The sequence below is a fragment of the Spermophilus citellus genome (genome assembly GCF_964194105.1).
Source record: "Spermophilus citellus genome assembly, chromosome: 13".
Lineage (NCBI taxonomy): Eukaryota > Metazoa > Chordata > Mammalia > Rodentia > Sciuridae > Spermophilus > Spermophilus citellus.
Window position 1 is genome coordinate 10,811,860 of NC_138193.1, and position 19,706 is coordinate 10,831,565.

The 19,706-nt window shown below is 45.7% G+C and overlaps 2 protein-coding genes across 9 annotated transcripts in view; one reads left to right on the top strand and one right to left on the bottom strand.

Annotated features, from left to right (window-relative positions):
- Positions 1 to 17: 17 nt before the first annotated feature.
- Positions 18 to 8,087, top strand: UNC50 (unc-50 inner nuclear membrane RNA binding protein). 2 transcript variants are annotated; one of them, XM_081263794.1, is made up of 6 exons: positions 18 to 167; positions 1,226 to 1,509; positions 2,594 to 2,714; positions 5,746 to 5,885; positions 5,968 to 6,069; positions 7,787 to 8,085. In XM_081263794.1, exons 2-6 carry the CDS (start codon positions 1,230 to 1,232, stop codon positions 7,921 to 7,923), a joined length of 780 nt encoding a protein of 259 aa, XP_081119920.1. In that variant the 5' UTR covers positions 18 to 167; positions 1,226 to 1,229; the 3' UTR covers positions 7,924 to 8,085. The 2 variants fall into 2 exon arrangements, with proteins under 2 accessions (XP_081119920.1, XP_081119921.1); XM_081263795.1 differs by having other exon boundaries at positions 51 to 167; positions 1,230 to 1,509; positions 7,787 to 8,087.
- A 237-nt stretch (positions 8,088 to 8,324) lies between these two features.
- MGAT4A (alpha-1,3-mannosyl-glycoprotein 4-beta-N-acetylglucosaminyltransferase A) overlaps positions 8,325 to 19,706 on the bottom strand; it is a 95,461-nt gene continuing 84,079 nt past the window's right edge. For 6 of the 7 annotated variants that reach the window (XM_081264869.1, XM_081264873.1, XM_081264874.1 and 3 more), the window contains 2 exons: positions 14,158 to 14,270; positions 8,327 to 12,879 (listed from right to left, as the gene is read on the bottom strand). In XM_081264869.1, coding sequence (XP_081120995.1) covers positions 12,766 to 12,879; positions 14,158 to 14,270 — 227 coding nt within the window. In that variant the 3' untranslated portion in view covers positions 8,327 to 12,765. Of the gene's footprint in view, positions 14,030 to 14,157; positions 14,271 to 19,706 lie in introns of all 7 variants that reach the window. The other variant, XM_081264875.1, reaches the window with a different exon arrangement.

Below are 19,706 nucleotides of genomic sequence, written 5' to 3' on the forward strand. Positions count from 1 at the left end.
GGGCAGCGCATGCGTAGCGGAAATGGGCGCTCGTGACGTCAGCAAGACGCGCCCCGAGCGCCGGCTACGTTGCGGAAGGGAAGTCGCCCGGGCAGCGGCTGGGCTCGGCTGCTAGGCGGAGGTGGCGGGTAGCTCGGCTCCGGGCCGAGGCCGCAGTAGAGCTCCAGGTGAGCCCCGAGGACTGCTCCGCCCGCGCGCGACTGTTGTTCGCGCCGGGGGCCGTGTCTTCCGGCTGCTCGCGGCCCCGCGTCACGGCGGCTGGGGAGTGACCATGCCCGTGTCCGGCCCCTCTCGGGCCTCAGGCCCGCGGTCGAGTTCCTGGAGAAAATCAAAGTCGCCCATTTACATGGGAATCTCAGATAGAGAGTTTTTAGTATAAGCATGTTCGACATGTTGCGTGGGACTCCTAATTCGTTCCTTGCTCGAAATTCAAATGTAACTGGGCGGTCTGTACCTTTATTTGCTAAACCTGGCAGCCATACCCGAGGCCCCGGGCGAAGGGAGAAGAGCTGGGCGGGGCGGGGCGGGGCACTGTCCGCGTCCCGGAGGCCGACGAAGCGTATTAGGGGCGTCGGGCTGCTGGGCGTGGGGGTCGGGCCGCGCTCACCAGCCTTGGCCTGGCCGACTGGTCTCCCACGCTGTCATGCCTCCTGCTGAACTGCCCTGGGAGTAAAAGCGCTAGGGATTGGATATTTGCTTTGTTTTTATGTCGCATTCTGATGAACAAGGAGCTTGCTGGCCTTACGCTGATGAACCTGTGTGGAAAAGCTATTGTACCTCTTCGGTAACGTTGCGTTCTAATCGGCTTCAACTAAGGTTTTCCCTTAAGGGCTTGGTGGTTACGTTCCAATCGTGGCTCCATCACTGTCTTCGTGCTCATAGGGAGGTCACTTCACCTCCCTGTGCCTCTCCCTCTGCCAACATTAGCTACCTGGGAGGGCTGTCTGAGGATCGAGTGAGGTGAAGTGTGGAAACAGCCTGGACCCTGGATAAGTGTTAGATGGTTCTGAATCCCATAGTGTTGCCCTGGCCTGAAGTGGGCAGCAGTTCTCCAGCCTCAAGACAAGCCTCAGAACCAACTCCAGTTGCTTTTGACCCCTGACCCTTCTGAAGGGTAGAAGAGAGAATGTAAAGTGACCTCCTTGCCAAATAACACGGAAGAGGGGTGCTGATAGCCAAACGTTTCTTCATATTGCATGTAAAAGAATTGTTTTCTTCCATCTAGGAAGATGTTACCAAGTACGTCAGTGAATTCCTCAGTGCAGGGGAACGGAGTCTTGAATTCCAGGGATGCAGCAAGACACACGGCTGGAGCAAAACGCTACAAATACCTCAGGAGGCTTTTTCGATTTCGCCAGATGGACTTTGAGTTTGCTGCCTGGCAGATGCTCTACCTGTTCACTTCCCCACAGAGGGTTTATAGGAACTTTCATTACCGAAAACAGACAAAGGACCAGTGGGCCAGAGATGACCCTGCTTTCTTGGTCTTATTAAGTATCTGGCTCTGTGGTAAGTGTTAGTTTCTGCAATAGAGTTGAAGAACAAATTGAGCTTTTCAGATTAGGCTTATCATTTGAAGGATCCTTTGATATAATGTGTTTTGGGTTCAAATTTGGGGATATCTGAAGCCGTTTTTTCTGTACCTTCAAAAATCACAGGAAAGGTTAATTCTTCCTAGTTCTACAGGTCTCAGTCCAATGCCAGAGTAAATTAAATTGCTGCTTTGGGACCTTGAAGAGCAGGGGGAAAAATTCACTCCATGTCTTTTAACTATAGTGAACCAATACCCAAACTCCAACTTGCTGTGAAAAGGAATGTCAGGATTGGACATGGTATTTCACGATTAAGTAAATCCAGAGAGTTCCAAAATAGCAACATGAACTTGAAAACCTGTTTTTAAGTTCTCCAGTAGTATAATGAAAGTGCATCAGTCACAAGTGATAGAGTGTTTTTCACTTTTAACTGGACTTAAAATACATGAGTGCCTTTTCTGTCCGGTGGTGTTTGGAATGCTGGCCTGTCACAGTAAACTACCTACCTTGACAATCTATCTATCTATAGCCCAGGGTGGTTCCCAGTTGCTACATCAGTTACATATGACACATCCTGGGAGTTTTGTTTTGGTCTGTCTGTCTCACTAGACTATGGCTCTTTGGAGGCCAAGAGTGTCACTCGCCTTTCCATTGCTGTAACAAAATACTTGAGAAACAATTTATAAAGAGGGAATTTTTATTTTGGCTCATGGTTTCAGGGGTATGAATTCATGGTCACTTGACCCTGTTGCTGTATTGAAGCAAAACATCATGGTGGGGAGTTCATGGTAGAGTAAAACTGCTCATCTCCCAATGGCCAGGAAACAGGAAGGGGCCAGGGTCCCAATCTCCCCTTCAAGGGCACACTCCCAGTGACCTAACTTCCTTCCACTAGGCCCCACCTCCTGAAGGTTCTATCAGCTCCTGGTAGCACCAGGGTTGGCAATTGAGCCTTTAGTACATGGGCCTTTGGGGGGCATGTAATGACCAAACCCTGACACCAAGGCCAGTGCCCTGTACCCAGCGAGTGTCTGAGTGAATCTTGTGAATCTTTCTTTCAGTATCCACTATAGGATTTGGCTTTGTGCTGGACATGGGATTTTTTGAGACGATAAAGCTTCTCCTATGGGTCGTGTTCATAGATTGTGTGGGTGTTGGTCTTCTGATATCAACTTTAATGTGGTAAGTAATTAACTTTGGCTTTGCAGTTACTGTGGAGGCTCCATTTGTTCACCTCAGAGGTACATACCTGATGGAAAATGACACCAAGATGGAGTGGTGGCCCCTGTATTAGGAAAACAGGATGGAACATTTTAGTCACAGTGTGACTTGGGTTCAAATGCCAGTGCAGCCATTTGTGTCATGCGTAGTCCAAGTCTCACCTTTTGTAAAATGAATTACCTGTTTTGTCAGATTTTTGAGAGGATTGTGGTATAATAAGCACTTGGAATGTACTTAAGTGCTAAGTCTAATGTAGCTATTAATATCTTAAACAAAACTTCAAGACTGGAACCTTTGGTGATACCAACCTTTTATTTTCTTTGTAACTTCTGACTCATAAAGTACAGGTTTTGTATGTACTAGGTAGTTAATAAATGCTTTGTACTATTAATGTAAAATTTTTAAATGAGGCCATAGTTAATATTGCTAACTAATTACATTTATTACAAAGCTACCCAAGATGGCACAGTCTAAAAAAAAAAAAAAATCGAGAAATGAGGCTTTCAAAGGAATCGTTTATAGCAAGTGTTCTGCCCTGAATGCAGTGATTCTGGAGGCCCCAGAAATGGTGTTGTCCAGTTGAGCACTTTGGTTATGAATTTATATCATAGTGTGAGTTAAATAGATACTATCTTTGAGAACCAGTGTTTGAGCTGTGAATCCTGTGAGAAACTAAAATTAGAACGGATTCCATGTAACTGTGGCCCTACCAGAGGTCCACTGGAACCAGCATGAAGGGGAAACATGGGACCTCTGACTGCTGGTACCTGGACTTGCAGGTGCAGAGGCACAGAAGTGAGAGACAGCATGCCAGGTCTGGGGTGGAGAGTGACCCTGAGGGCGACTAGGGAGGAGATGAGACTAGAGAAGTCAACCTCGATGCCATTCAGAAAAAAGAGGACCTGTTCTCCCAGGCTGCACGTGTGACTGGAGGGTAGAGAGGTGGAGCTCAGGGCTCGGAAGGGAGGGAATCATGTCAGTTTCACGCTTAGGCAAAGTCTTCCCTGGCAGTGAACGAGGAGGTGGAAAAGGGTCAAGACCAGAGAGTTGGCAGGGGCTCTGCGAAGAGCAGAGGGTGCCCAGAGTAGTGTGGTGGTAACAGTGGAGTGGACTGAAGAGCATCCCATGGAAACAGGATATGGTGAGGGACAGGAAAGAGATGGGGCGGCCACAGCCTCCTTCAGGATGGCCTGCGACAAGTGCAGATGAGCATGCCATGTCAGGTGTGCGGAGCTCAGGGGGCCCGTGGAGTTCAGGGGGCATGCGGAATATTTAGTGGAAGTGAGGGTCGATGGGCCTGAGGTCTCTATTCTGATTTGAAACTTGGAGACCAGAGTCTGGCCCAAGATGTGGATGTGAGTGGTGTCCTTGATGCAGGTGGGAGGGGAAGCCACGGTTGTCTTGGAGCTCTCTGAAGGAACAGCTGTCTCCCATTGACGGTGAGCAGGGGAACAGAGCTCCTGGGGCTGAGCCACATGCTATTACATGAAAGTCTTTTTCATTCAAAATTATTTAATTATACATATTTGTGGTGTCCTCTGCAGTGATTGGATACGTGTATACAATGTGTAATGATCAGATCAAGGTAATTAGCATTTCCAGCTCCTTAAACATTTTTAAATTTTTGGTGTTGGGAATCTTTGAACTTCTAGTTCTTTGTAAAGTGTACAATAAATCGATGTGAACCGTAGGCACCCCCTGTGCTGTGGAGCAGAGTTCACGCCTCCTGTCTAACTGGCTTTGGATACCCATGACCCAGCTTCCTGCAACCACCTCTCCGCCCTTCCCTGCCTCTGGTTCCACTCTTTAGATGACTAAGTGAGGGACTGTTTATTACACTGCACCATGTTCTTCCTGTTTCTTTATTTTCTATTTTTATCTCCTCTGTAGGAAGAGAATTTTCTTAATTGTGTCCTTGAATTGAAATGCCTTGGCACATAGAAAAGGTACATTGAATTTCCACAAATGACCCGCGTTGTTCTTTGAAGAGCTCCCTTTTTCTTTCGTTGACAATATCCCCTTCAGTCACTCACCACTTACCTGAGCTGGTGGCCGCGCAGAGAACAGTGACAGCTGAGTAATTCGTATTCCTGTGGCTGGACATGCCGCTGGCCCTCTTCCCTTTGTCTCTTCCTATCCTCCTCACCTTTTAATAGGGAGTTGACAGGCCTCAGTCTTGCCTTGGTCACTGTGTTCTCCTGGTGATATCCTTCAGGTTCATGGCTGTCAAGATCCCCCCACACTGAAGCTTCTGTTCTAGTTCGATCTCGCTCTCCCCCAAGCTGTGGACTTCCTGCCCATCTCCGGACTCCATGCTGGCGGCTCCTTCAACATCCCCAGTCCAGCTCCAGGCTCCCCTTAACTCTTCCTTATTTCTCAGACCCCCTCTGACATTAATCCTGTCGGCTCTGCTCCCACGTCCAGAATGTCTTGCATCCCCCACCTCCATTGCTCCTGCTGCTCTGGGCTCTTGTCTGCAGCAGCCTTCCCTCTCCCTCCTTGACTTGTCACTATAGTCTGTTCTCAGACTGGCCACAGAGACCCTGCAGAACATTTCAGCCAGGCACTGCTTGCCAGCCCCATGGCTTCTCTTTCCACCAACAGTGAAAGCCACATCTTAGAGTGGCCACAGGCACCAGGAAATCTGGCTCTGCTTTCTCTTCGGGCTTCCCTTCCTGGTCCGCCCCTCCAGGCACACCTGCCTTCTTAGCCTTTCCTCCAGGAAGCCAGGTGCCACCACTGCCCTCTGGTCTTTACCCCAACATAACTTTGACTAGAAAATTTGTGCATATTCTGTCCTTGTTGCTGCTGTGCTTTTCTCCATGGCACCCTCTGACGCCAGCGTTCCGTGTCCTCCCTCTAGAGAGAGCCTGGAGCGCCAGCTCACCCTGAACTCCAGAATCTAGAGCAGTGTCTGATCTGTAGAAGGCAATAAGTGCAGATAGAGTTAATTTTACTGTATTATGAAGGGAATCTTAATCTCACCCTTTAGGTTCATCTCCAACAAGTATCTAGTAAAGCGACAGAGCAGAGACTGTGACGTAGAGTGGGGCTACGCCTTTGACGTGCACCTCAATGCCTTCTACCCACTCCTGGTCATTCTGCATTTCATCCAGCTGTTCTTCATCAACCGTAAGTAAGACTTACTTCTCAGCTGTCGCCCGTGCTCCCTGTGTGCACTGGGAAGAGACTCACTGTGCATTTCTCCTGGCAGATGTTATCCTAACAGACACATTTATTGGATATTTAGTTGGAAATACCTTATGGCTGATTGCAGTTGGCTATTACATCTATGTAACCTTCCTAGGATACAGTGGTAAGTACTGTAAGAAATTGGGTGGGTGCCTGCATAGATGACAGGGAGGGGGCAAGTTGTAACACATACTCCCAGTTTACCATTATGGAGCACTGACAGGCCCCGCCCCGAGTATATTATGTAATCCTTATAACAATGATGATACAGGTTCACTTGTTCCCATTTTCCAGTGAGGAAACTGCAAAAGATTAACTTGTCTATGGTCTCCCAGCTAGAAAGTGGTCTAGCTGGTATATGACAAATTTCATAATCTCCTGGCACCGTGTTAAATCATGCTGACATCTCTAAGCTGCTGGCAGGAGTTGGTCTCCCGTCTCTTCTGCATGTTCAGTTCCAGGTCACTGATACCAGGGCAGAGTAGGGAAGGGTCTGGGCTTGCAGGCCTGTGACTGGAGCTGTTGAAAACCTTTTTGCACCATTTTCTTTTTTTGTGATCGTGTATTGTTCTGTAGATGATCACAGACAATTAGACCCAACTTTTATTGACCTCAGCATATGTTTGCCAATTTACTTTTTTTGTTGTTGTTGTTACCAGAGATTGAACTTGGGCATTTGGCCACTGAGCCACATCCCCAGCCCTATTGTATTTTATTAGAGACAGCGTCTCTTTGAGTTGCTTAGTAGCTCACTTTTGCTGAGGCTGGCTTTGAACTTGAGACCCTCCTCCTCCAGCCTCCTGAGCCGCTTGGGATTACAGGTGTGCACCATGGTGCCTGGCCTGCCAATTTACTCTTAAATCCTGTTGTCAGCTCATTTTTCTTAATATGAATAACATTCTTACATTAGTCTTCAAGCATATTATCTCTTACGAGCCAGGTGTGGTAGTGCATGCCTATAATCTCAGCTGTTCAAGAAGCAGGAGAGTCAAAAGCTGGAGGTCAGGCTGGGGATGTAGTTCAGAGCTGGAGCATTCGACTAGCATGTTTGAGATCCTGAGTTTGATCCCCCAGTACCAGCCTCCAAAAAAGGCTCTCCAGTGGAAAATAAAATCTAGAGCTCCCATATATTTTAGCCCTTCCTGTTCTTGCTGTCAGCAGCTTTTACTTTCCTCAGACTGGTCCTTTGGATAGAGCTGTTCCCAGCTCTCAGCTGATTTGCCAGGATCTTATCCCCTTCACTGCCTGGTGTAGGCACTGCCAGTCCTTCCCCTGCTCTAGGGCCGGGTTTGTGACCAGATTCAAGCTTCTGGTTGTCACATAATTGGGGAAGGTTGTGGTTGGTGTCGTGGTGCAACACTTGGCCCTCCTATGTGGGGAACACATTCCAAGTCTGCAGAGGGGGCCCCCGGACTAAGTGATATCTGGGAACCATGGGGGTATAATGGCTTTTGCACTGCAAACTTTCAAATGGCTAAGATTTTTTTCCCCTCCATTATCATCTGTCTCAGTACCTTAAGATGGGCTTCTGATGTGGTCACTGTCCTGGTCAGTATTTGTAATGTCCCTCGCTCAGTCCTAAGGGTAGCAAGACAGTATTTATAGTTCTACAAACAGCACCATGTACCTTTTTAAAAACACTTTTAGTTGTAGAAGGACCCCTTTATTTTAATGTGGTGCCGAGGATGAAACCTAGTGCCTCAGATGTGCCGGGCAAGCGCTCTACCACTTGAGCCACAGACCTGCATCACGCGCTTTTGGGTCCCACATGTTGAAGAGCAAGCCGTGTTTTGGAATGTTCACTTTTTTTAAGAAATAATTTGGATTTGTTTCCCTTCCAGCATTGCCCTTTTTGAAAAACACAGTAATTCTTCTCTACCCATTTGCACCTCTGATCCTACTGTATGGGCTGTCGCTGGCGCTAGGCTGGAACTTCACCCGTGCTCTGTGTTCTTTCTATAAGTATCGAGTGAAATGAAGAGAAAGGTGGCAGTACCCAGCTTGACTGTGTCAACAGTATTGGTGAGGTGATGATTTCTTGTAAAACTTGTAAATAAACTCTTTGTAGATATCTTAAAGGTGTAAAGTTTACAGATTTGAGGAGATATGCTAACACTGTGGTCAAGTACAGTCCTTTAATAAATATTTTTTAAACTAAAGCATGCATGTGGTAATATGGGCACCCAGGAGCTATACATAACTTTCATATGAATTGATTTTGGACAACGGGCTACCCTCAGTCTTCACCAATTCTCTTTAACCTGTAGTGCAGCTGCGTAGTAGAGGCCCTGTTGTCACCCAGTGTGGCTTGCCGAGAAAGGAGGGCACAAACTCCCACTATACATTAGCCTGAGGCAGTGCTGGGGGCTAAGCAAACACCTGTGTAAACAGTGGCCATCTGGGTCTGACAGCAGGGCTATACCCTTTTCAAAACACACAGGATCCACTCCTGTTTCTAACTGAAAAGAAATTCCTTGGTTCAGTGCTAATTTTATTAGAAGGAATCTTGAATCAGCACAGCTTTTTAAATCTCTTTATTTCAAATACACATGAACAGTTGTGGCACAGAGAAACAGTGATGAAAGGCACAGTCAACAGGACCAGTTATTAGGTTTTCAATTATAGCAGCAAATTGAAAATAAATATTCTTCCTTTAAAAATCCAATAGGTACCTAAAATATTACTACAGATATTAACCGTTCAACACATGAAGACATTAAGGAAAATATGTACATTTAGGAAGAAAAAAAAAACATCTGGTACAACCTGGCAGAGATTGTTCAGGCAGCTTCTCCAAGGGATGCCTCCAGAAACATCTCCAAATGCAAAGACAGCCTTTCCAAGGAAAGTGCTCTGAATGAGACATGCTTAGTTCTTCATTCCATGAAGGAAACACAACTGTTAGGCTTAGCAGACTTTAAATCTTCCTTAGAAAACATCACTGGCTATACCGAAATGAAAGTATCAAATCTGCTGGCAGTGCATCTTACAGTACTGTCGATATCCGCCATTTTTAAGGCTCAGAGAGAATGTCTTCAAGAGATTTTTACCAAAGTTGAGCAGACATCGAGCACTTTGAACAAATAACGGGATGCTAATCAGGGTAAGGTACAAACCAACCTTTGATTCTGGGACAGCTGCTAATTACTAATACAGTGAAACACCTAGGAGCGAGCGGTACAAAAGAGCCTGCCTGACGTCTGAGGGTATTCCAGCGTTCACCACAGTCCTCACTCAGAACCGTTAGCACCGCTGCTCTGGACATTGGACTACAGCATTAACTGTGGGCACAATGCTCTGCCTCCTTCCCAGCTCACTTCACTGCCTTTTATCCCTACAGTGCCAGGGGCAGGACCTGGGACCTGGCACACACAGGCCAGTGCTCTACCCCGGATCTGCACCCTAGCCCACCCTACTGTCTTGAACATCTCCTTCCTCTCAGTTCCAACAACCCAGAGCGCCAGCTCTTCCTCTGTCTGTTCTTTGACAATGGTCTGATTGGTGCCCAAACCGGAGAAGGGGGTGCCAAAGGTGGGAAGAGTTTAATATAACGATGACACAGGGTTTGGGTGACAAACCCTCACTTGGCTGCTTTTCCTAATACTGCTTTAGTAGTCTTCTTAGCATCGTATGTTGACATGCATTAAAGAAATAAAGTAAGCATACTAGTTATCATAGCATATATCTGTTAAGATTAAGAATTTAAAATTTCACACTATCAAACTAAATTTTACACATTATAAATACTGCTACATAGCTTGGAAAAGTTGCTTTTATAAAGGGATTGAGCTGGAAATCTAAGTTTCCTTTTAACACAAAGATGTGATGATGACACATTTGCAATCTTGAAAGTTTGTAGTTTCTAATTTCCTTATTCTTAAATCAAGGGTATGGCAATATAGTAAAGATGAGCACAAAAATTAATGGATAAACCAAACTAAAAGTGAACCCCATTTGCAATTAACGGCTTGAAAGCAGAGAGGTATTTTGGAAAACATTCTCAAAGTACAAAAATGGGGTTGGCACAAATAGGGTTTGATCTGTGCTAGGTAATAAAGTTTTGATTAAAAAAAATAAGTCCCTCATAACAGAATAAATTACTATGTAATCTCTACATATAAGAAGGAGTTATTTTTCTCTTAATTTGGTGTCCTGGAATACCACTGTTTATTCTGAGCAGTCTATTCTAAATCATGAATATCTCACCTAGAAAAAAAGGCTCCTCACATTTCTATTCCTACAATCTCGTTCTAACAGTTCTTGTATAAAACATTACATTTTACCAACAAACTTCCAACAAAGACTGAGATCTCTGGCACAAAACATCCTAGCTGAGGCCCAGGACTACAATTTGCTAGTAGAGACTATTCATGCACTTTTTTTTTTTTTTAAACCAAGAAATACCCAACATACTACAGACAATCAGGTACGAAGTCGTCTCCGCCTTACCTCTTCTAAATGACATTTTCTATTGCTGTACAGCAACTACCACAAATGTAGCAACCTAAAACTCCACCCATTTACTATCCTATAGTTCTGCAGGTCAGAAGTCACAGCAGACTCAACTTGAGTTCTCCAATTAGGGTCTCACAAAGCTGGGATCGAGGTGCTTGGCCAGGCTGGGTTCTTATGTGGAAACAAATCCATTTCCAAGCCCATGTATGAGCTTGTGGCCCGAGTCAGTTCCTGTGGCTATAGGGCTGTACATCTCATTTTCTTCGCTGGCAGCCAAAGCCTCCTGGCTCCTGGAGGCTGTCCGTATTCCTTCCCCTGTGACCCCCTCCACTCAGTTGCCTAGCGTTGGAGTTCTGCTTGGAGTCTATAACTTGGGCTACCAGCCTTAGAAAACTGCTTTTAAAGGGCTCAAGAGACTGGATTAGTCGCCTCCAGATAATCTTTTGCTACATAACATTACATAATCATGGATGATACAGTTCCACCCACACTCAAAGGGGAGGATATAATACAAGATCCCAGGGAGAGAGTCACTCTTAGAATTCTGTCTACTAAACACACTGCTATTAACTGGAGCAATCTCCCCAGACATGCTATTTTCATATCACCAAACTTCTTTGAGGGACAGTACTGTTAGGAGACAATTTTGTTTTTTATTATTATGAAAGATTTAAAAGAAGCCTTTACAAATTTGCTCATGGCTTTTAAAATAACTGTACCTTCTAATTTTTTAGTTCAGCCACTGATCTGAAAAGCTGTACAGAACCTTGGTTCAAAGACGTCTCTAAGAGTTGAATATATACATGTATGTCTAGCCCGTCTGGATCCAAACCAAGAAAGCCTGGATCTTAGGTGCTAGAAATTGGTCCTTGACTTTCTCTTTTCGCCCCAAATACTCATCAGTTGCATTATAGCGTACGCCCATCTGCTTTTAACCCTGTCCTCAGAATCCTTTAATTCTGGTTTCTAAAGTGTTCACATTGTACTCCACACAGTAATGCCCATGAGAACTTTCTGCAATAATGGAAATGTTCTATATCTCTAGGGCCAATGTAGTAGCCACTAGTCACATGTGGCCACAAAGCACTGGAAACGTTGCAAGTTAAACTGCAGAACTGAATTTTTTATTAACTTAAAAAGCTACTGTGCATCTAGTGACTAGTGCCTAGGCAGGCATGCACTGCTCAGGAGTCTGAATAGTTAACCTGGAATACATACCAGATGCCAATCCATGTCAGGTGGTGGGACTAACATATTAGTGACATTTTCCCCATTCATTATTTGGTACAAGTGGTTCAGTGTCAAGTTCAGGTACTCTGGTTCCAAGTGTTCTTGGCCCTCTGCTACCCGTCAGGGCCACCACTATAAATTCTTGCTTGGGGAAAGCAAGACTGCTCTCAATTGCCTAGCGGAAGACCTGGTGGAAAGGAGGAGCAACTAACGCTGAGGCCAGGCGAGTCCACTGCTGCAGTGAAGGACAGACAGAGAGGAAATGAGGTGCAGGCTGGCTGCAGGAGCTCAGAGACGACACGTCAGTCACAACTAGGCAGGGAGATGCGTGTGCATGGTGGGAGGGTGAAAGGCCAAGGGAGCGGAGGGAGGGGAGAGGCTGGCACAGCTGGTTCACATGCTCAGAGGCAACCACACCTTCCATGTGCCGGACACATTCTAGAAACAGGGAACAAAGCCATGGGAGGAAGGAGAGTCTCCATGAATGATGGAAAGAATTCCAGGAACTGGAGAGAGGAGCAGAGGCTGGGGTGGGGGCCGCGCTGGCTGGGCCCAGAGTCTTTAAGAAGCCCTAACGAGTGGCCCAGGGAGCTACAGCACTTTGTCCTCCTAGGCTGGCTTTCCTTCTGAAGTCCCAGTTGCTACTGAGGAACCAGGGATCCTGGGGGTCTCCCTCTGCACAGATTTTTAGCTGCTTCAGTAGTGGTTCAGAATGCCAAGGTGGTGCCAACATTTACAACAAAAGGCAAGTCCCTGTTTTGAAAGAAATTTTCTGATAGGCTCTGCGATGGGGAATTTAAAAACTTCAACTGAAATCTGACATCAAATCCTGGGCCACATGGTAGGTTTGCTGACCAAGGAAACTAAACATTCTACAACACAGCGGGACAACAGAACCTGATGGGCATTTCCCAGCCTCCCCTTCATCTGGCACAGCGAGGGCAGCGTTGGACGCCATGCATCCCACATACTGGGCAGCAGTAAACTCCAGGCCAGAGGTCACCAGCTGTGGTGACCTCTCACAGCCCTCGGCCTCAGTCAGGGCCACTCAGAAAGCTCAGGGGATCCACCTGTAAACACCTGCCACACACTGTAACCCTGGGTGGTTGGAGTGGCCTGGCTGGCTTGACAGCTCCTAACTGTTTGAAAGGGAAGTACTCTGTGGAGACCGTCGATGGCTGAAGCCGGTGACACACTCTGCTGGCCGCAGTGACAGGATGTGGAACTGCCGCTGAAGGTGATGAATGCTCTAGAAACAGGTCAGATCACAATGCAGCAGAATAAAGCATTCTGGGAAAACATACAACTGCTATACTACCTTTTGCCACAAATCTATATAATAATTTTGTTTTTCTTTAAAATTATATACATCATGACCCATACAATAGCATTACCTAAAAACATTAACTCAGAAATGAGAGCAGATATAAAAGGTTCAACAAGAAAAGAGAATGCATATAACTCATGGATTACAGACAAAGATTAAAAAGGAAGGAAGGGTCTGCCACCTTCCCTACCAGAGACTTAGCGAGTGAATCCGTAGCGATTCAGGTTGGCGCCATCACACCCGCACACTGAGAGTCCTCAGACTGATTTTCTGTGGCTACATACCACACGCAGTACAGTAAAGCAACCCTCAAGAAGGATGTTGGTCTTTAAAATCTTGGCTTTAAGGAATGACAAATGCCTTTGAAAATATTTTGTTTAGAATCGCTGTGATTATAAAAGTACTTCAGTTAAGAAATCCATCTATAATCAATCTTAAATGGCAGTGCATTTGAAAAATGGCATTGATTTGTAATGTTTGCATTTTGAAAGAAAAATATAGAAAGAACTTAAAAAAGCAAGGTAACTGGTTCTCAAAAAAAGTATTGATTCAAAAATTTACTGCACAAAAATATGTACTCCTTAAGTGTTTCTAATAAATTAATTCCATACATTTTATGTATATTTATATATTTATATATAATCCCTGATAATCTATAAAAGAGGGTCTATAATAGTAAAATAAATGAACTTCAAAAGTACCCCCTTCATAAAATGTATTTAACATTAGTTTTCTCAAATTTAAGGAATGTAACAATATGTACAACTCGTATGTATTAGTATAATACCAAAACAGTACAAGTCCTATTAACAGGCTGTCATAATTGTAAAATGTTTGCATCAAGTTAAAATTGAAGAGGAGCATAGTTCAAATGAATACAATTATCTTCGGGAGATTCGCTTTCCAAGTGGAAACAGCAGTCGTCTTATCTACAGTAGATTCACAGAGGTAGTGTTCAAGTTTGGAAAAAAAAAAAAAAAAAGGTACATGCTTAACTATCTTTTAACAGAGTCACCAGGAAAAAACGTGTTGGTTTCTTAGATGATCAATTAGTGATTTTTTTAATATGAATCTGAAACACAAAATAGTGAAAAGTATAAGGCAGTTAGTTAATGCTCAACTCCAAAAAGGCCTTACATGAAATATCAAAATAATAAAAACTCAGCATCTAAGTGGTTTCACCGATTAGTGTATTCTTACCTCATTAAGAATGGCCCAGACAGCAGAGTTCTGAATGACTGACAGGCGAAAGGCCGAGATGGGGTTGAGGCTAGGATCTACCATTCCCTCCGCGACACCGTTCTCAAACTTTCCTTCAAAACAAAAATCAATACTTGCTGGACAGTTTGTGACAGCCACACATGAAACATCCCTGACTGAAGATGGGACAGGAATCCACCAAAATGTTTCTGTCCAGTGTCTCCAGTCAGGGCCTGGATGTCTTTCCCCACTCTCCTCCTTTCACTCAGCTTTAAGAGTTTTCAAGTAGGGTATGCTTAAAGACATTGGAAGAAACCTATTTAATTAGGTAGAACTATACTTTTAAATTAAAAAACAAAACAAAAATGTGTGTTCCTGCATCACCAACATTTTAGCAAATTGTGACTTGGAAAACCTTGCCAAAATAAGACCTATGTGACTCCATCTGATTGCCTTCAAGGTTAAGTCAGGCATAACAAACCTCAGTGTTTGAATCAGGTCAAGAACAGAGGCTGGCCTTGAGCAGGGGCTCAAGGCACATGTGTTCTTTCAAGGACTTGTCTGGAAGGGGCTGTGAAGGAACACCTCATCTACAGTGTCCATTTGTAATGCCACCAGAAATGACAAGCTGAAATGGCTCTCCTAGAGAAGGAGTGAAGCCAGGATCTTCTGTCAAGGGGACATGATCACTATTAAATTTTTCTTGCTGTAAGGAATACCTTCACAAAAAATAAAACAACAACAACAACAACAACAAAAAAAAAAACACAGCATGCTTTCACAAGTGATGAGAAAATGGTTCCTTCAGGGTCAAAGTCATTTTAAGCCAAGGGCTAGCAAATGTTCTCCATAAAGGGCAGTCTCTGTGAGCCACCAGGAAAACTGAGGAAAGGAGGCAGGTACTAATATAAAAAGAAAAAACTCCCACAAATTCTTCATTGATGAAATTCAATATATAAAAACAAGTGACATTTCTGTATACTATGGGTGTTCTAAGGAGGATTTTGAAATATAGAAATTTCTTTTTTACTAATACAGAGGTCCCAAATCACTGCTGGACCTGTAGTATGGGAAGCCTATCTACTGTAAATGTGAATGGTAACTTTTGAAAGCACAGAAGTGCATGAAGAGTGTGATATTAAGAGTTCAAACAATGTTCACTATCATCAAAGTGACCTGACTGCAAGATTAGTTTGGCTGAATTCCCAAGAAGCATCATCAAGGCTGCAGCAAACACTGACTTTCAAAGCGATGATGATGGTGGAGGGCAGTTCTTCTCAGAAAAAATATCAGTCTTGGTCCTGAGCTCAAAATAACTGCAGTTGAACTTGCCCACTGCTGAGTCAATGAACTGCTGCAGTTAGGACAAGCCAGAATATTCAGTTCCCGGGCCTGCCAAAGTGTCACAGAACTGACCTCGGCCAAGTCTGTAAGAGCAAATGAAGCTCACTGCTGACGCTTTGGCTCAATGACACATGACAGATTCAAATATTTTCTGCAAAGTATTTGGCTGGTGAATATTAGAAGCAATAACCGCAGACTTTAGGCACCACACATTTCCATGAGCTCTGTAAATTAATGCAGCTAAGCAGCCTTCTCCTCCACGTGTTTTAACCACCATTTGTTACAACTTAGTAGATTCCACTTCAGGTTGAACTGGATTTGTGTTTTCGTAACTGTGTGAAAACATTCTTGCCTGTGGTTGTTCCCAACAGACTAATCCTGAGGAACAGCTCTTCAGTCACTTTGACTCCAAGCAACAACTCAGCAGTGCTGGGGACACCTGTCAACCATCAGGGTCCACGGAAATCACTCAAAGCCACTTGCTTTGCTTCATTTTTTTTTTTTAAGATTTTTTAAAAATACTTTTTTAGTTGTCAATGGACTTTATTTATACATGCAGTGCTGAGAATCGAACCCAGTGCCTCACACATGCTAGGCCATCGCTCTGCCACTGAGTCACAACCCAGCCCTAGTTCTGCTTCTTGACTAAGAGCATTGCTCCCAGTGTCCTTGACTCTTCAAGAAGCTGGTTTTGCTGAAAACCTCATTGTCGTAAATGAGTTAATTTTCTCTGCACACATTTATTTGGCTGCTGCAATTAGACATGATTTAATTAACTCACAATTGATAAGTGGTTTTTCTTGCTCGGTTAACAAGCTGCTTGAAAACACTTTGGTAATAGCATCATTTCTTTTCAATTTTGTCAAGAAATTCTGCCATAAGACATTCTGTTTTAAATTTTCTAATTTTTTGATCACTCTCTCCCTGGGCAGTTGGGAATACTGCTGGGCTGAGTCTGAGACACACAGCACAATGCCCACCATGACCTGCCACTTAATTTTGCCTGATGCCCCACATTCCAGTGAGTTCAAAAGCACAATGCTGAACGTCCTCGTCTTGGCACCATGGGACGCACTGGCAGTCTGTTTTTAGTTACACACTTTGGTGACAGGTGTGGCACGTGCAACTGTTTACAAATGCCTCCTGGTGTCTAGAACACTGAGCTGGGGCACAGCCAGCAAAGCACGGCCCTCATGGCTGCTGCACGTGCTCACTCATCCTCAGTGTGGCCAAGGCACTTGCAGACAGACCCAAGCAATGGCACGCTGTGCTCTGCGCGACTTCCTGGGAGGTGAAATCTGAAGTTTATGTGTTCTGCATGTCATACTTTATTCTATTTTTTAACTACTTAAAAATGGAAATGAAAACAAACATTCTTAATTCATGGGCCACTCAAAAACAGACAGTGGGCCAGATCTGACTGCCGAGCTGTTAGAGCCGTGGCCTCCCTGCAAGGGACCGAAAGACTACCAGTATGCCAAGGCACACGGAACCCATGGCAGGTGACAACTATGCTGGTTCCTACAGTAAATGGTGGACTTATAAGCTTCCCACATAATGTTTTTATTAAAAAGTTAATAATAAGCTTATTTCATAAAAGTCTGTCCACACTTTGTGCTGGATGGGAGTCGAGTATGTGTGACATAGAAGGATTACTGAGTACTGAACGGGGCAGGGGATTCAGAGTTGAAAACTACTGTGCAACTTGGAGCATTTTAACTAAAGCAATATCTAACACCATTTCCTGATGAGCTCATTTCTTTAGAAAATTAATGACCAAAGCAGCAGGAAGATGGAAAGAAAGAACAGAGCCACACGCTCACCCATGGAAACCCACACAGGAACGCAACCACACAGATGAATGTCACGAAGGGGACATTCATCCCTCTGTAGTTCATGGGCCACTAGAGAGGGATGTTCGTATCATAATTTTAAAGAATGTACTGTGCATCTGCAGATCTGTGTGTGGAATACTTCTGTAAGGAACAAGCACCGCCAGACCTGCTGCTGAAGCCCTGGGTACAATAGGCAGGAGGGGAGGAGGCTCAGTCGGTTTTTAAACCGGCCTTTGGAACCATGGGCCAGCCTTCTTTTCAAACAGCAAAATTAGCCTCTGTCTGAAACCCAACCATCTACAAAACTGAAAGATGGAAAGAAGGAAAAAGTGAAGGAGGAGATCACCAGAGTGATTAGAATCTGGCACTGGAGTCTGGGCTCCTGGCACTGGACACAGGACTGCTAGGTCCTGCAGTCTGTAGGCTCCTCCTGCCCCGCCCTGACAGGGCCCTTCCCCTCTTCCACCATTTCTCTGCAGAAGGCTCCTCTGCCTTCTCAGACCTTGAACCACTGAAATAAACAGTATTTCTTCCATCAGACCACTGTTCTCTTCAGGTAGCCAGCAGGGGCTCACCAACTGCCAGTGGACACCTGTGATTTCCAACAATGCCTTCGGGCAGTCTGATCCCTCTGGATTCAGGCCCCTCTGCAGGCCACCCTGGGCACTGGCTCCCGCCTGAGGGGGCTCCTCTGTACTCTTTCCTGGCTCTCCTTGGTGAGTGTCCAGCTGGGCTCCAGGGTGCCCTGCACATAGCCACCATCCTCCACTTTTTTACAACCCACTTCTCTACCACAGTCCATGGTGCCCTTAGCCTTGAACTTTCCCAAGTTCTGTTCCAAATTGGGCCCCTGAGGGAAGGCTGAGGAGCGCCCTGTCCTTCTGGTCTGCCTCTACCCAGGGCAAAATCTGCACCCCACCCTGCCCCCACCGTCTCCGGCAGGGAGAACACCCCTCTAGTTAGAGTGACACCTGCTTTGTGAGCAGAAGGCCGACTGTGGCAGCTTTTGGTATTCTGGGATCACTTCCCAGTGTGCTAGTGACGTGGCTTTCTAGCTGCCAAGCCGTGCGAGTGGCCTACTGGTCCCTGCTGAGCAGCAGAGTGGGGGCCAGGGTGGGTCAGCCGGATGCACGCAGCCAGCATGGCCTACTATCACGCGAAGCCCGCCACACAGGCAGAGGGCCTGAGGCATGCCCACTGTTGTCCTTCGGTGGCCAGGCCTGGGCAAGGTACGGACACCTGCTGCAGGAGCCGCTGTACACAAGGCCAATAGCATTACTATCTTTCAAACCCTACTTAGCATAAACTTGGACCAACAGCATTGATACATTTTTCAAACTCTAATTAAGGTGGACCAGCAGCAGTGAACCGAGGGCACACTGGGCACCGCAGGAGTCCTGCTCCTGTTCTTCAATGCATCCTGCCCTTACACTCGTCCTCCTGCTCTGTGGACTCAATCTTCAAATTCATGGGAACCCAGAAAGAGGAGGAAACTGAACATGAGCTGCCGGGGTCTCTGCCACACTGGAGGGCGTGGCCTGCCAGTAAGAGCGCGGCACTTCCGCTTCCTGCACTTGTGCAGACCCCTCCTGTGGGCAGCAGCAGGGAGGGAATCCCGTTTCCTCTCAAAACCCTGGTTTAACGGGAACAAGGAGGCTGAGCAAGGGTGACAGCCAGGCCCAGCCCTGTTACCCTGCTTGCCTGGGTCTGAGCTTCCATCTCTATCCCATGAGTGGAGGCTGGGTAGAGACTGGAGCTGCTCTCGTCTAGAACAGAGTTGGCGACAATGACAGTGGCAGCCCAAGGACAGAACGTGGCCCTGGCCTAGCAGCTGGCAGGAGAGCCCTGCACTCTGGGCTGCACCTGGCAGAGCAGAGCTCCTACCACTGAGCACAGGCAGGGAAGTGACAGAGAGGGCCTGGTTCAGTACTGCAGACCGAGGACACTGGAGGTTTAGTAGATTCCCATGAATAAGAGCTTCTCACGCACCCCCCCCCCAGGACAATCTTGAGTTTTAAACACTTTTTTTTAATGATTTCACCAGCGACAGTTGTTTGGGGAAGGTCTGTTAGGCCCTCACACCACCACTCATTGCAGCGCACGCCTTACAGGAGAGTTTTTATACTCAGATGACAAACATCAAACGCTCTTTATTTCTGAGGGGCTTTTCAGTTACACGAGGTCCTCAGTTTGACAACTCGTAAGTTCTCTTCAGAGTCTAAGTACATGTGAGTTCATGGTATAGGCGGTCAGTCTCTTCAAATTTCTGCAGCGCTATTAAATACATGTCTCTGTTTCCTATGCTGCTTTCATAATCTAGAACAACTCTCTCAGAAATTAAATAACTGGTAGGTAACAGGGGTCAAAAAT

Excerpts from the sequence above, each read along its gene's own strand:
- UNC50 (XM_081263794.1), top strand. The coding sequence starts at position 1,230 with ATGTTACCAAGTACGTCAGTGAATTCCTCAGTGCAGGGGAACGGAGTC. Across the intron at positions 1,510-2,593 it reads ATTAAGTATCTGGCTCTGTG|TATCCACTATAGGATTTGGC; the intron begins GTAAGTGTTAGT and ends TCTTTCTTTCAG. Across the intron at positions 5,886-5,967 it reads CCAGCTGTTCTTCATCAACC|ATGTTATCCTAACAGACACA; the intron begins GTAAGTAAGACT and ends TTCTCCTGGCAG.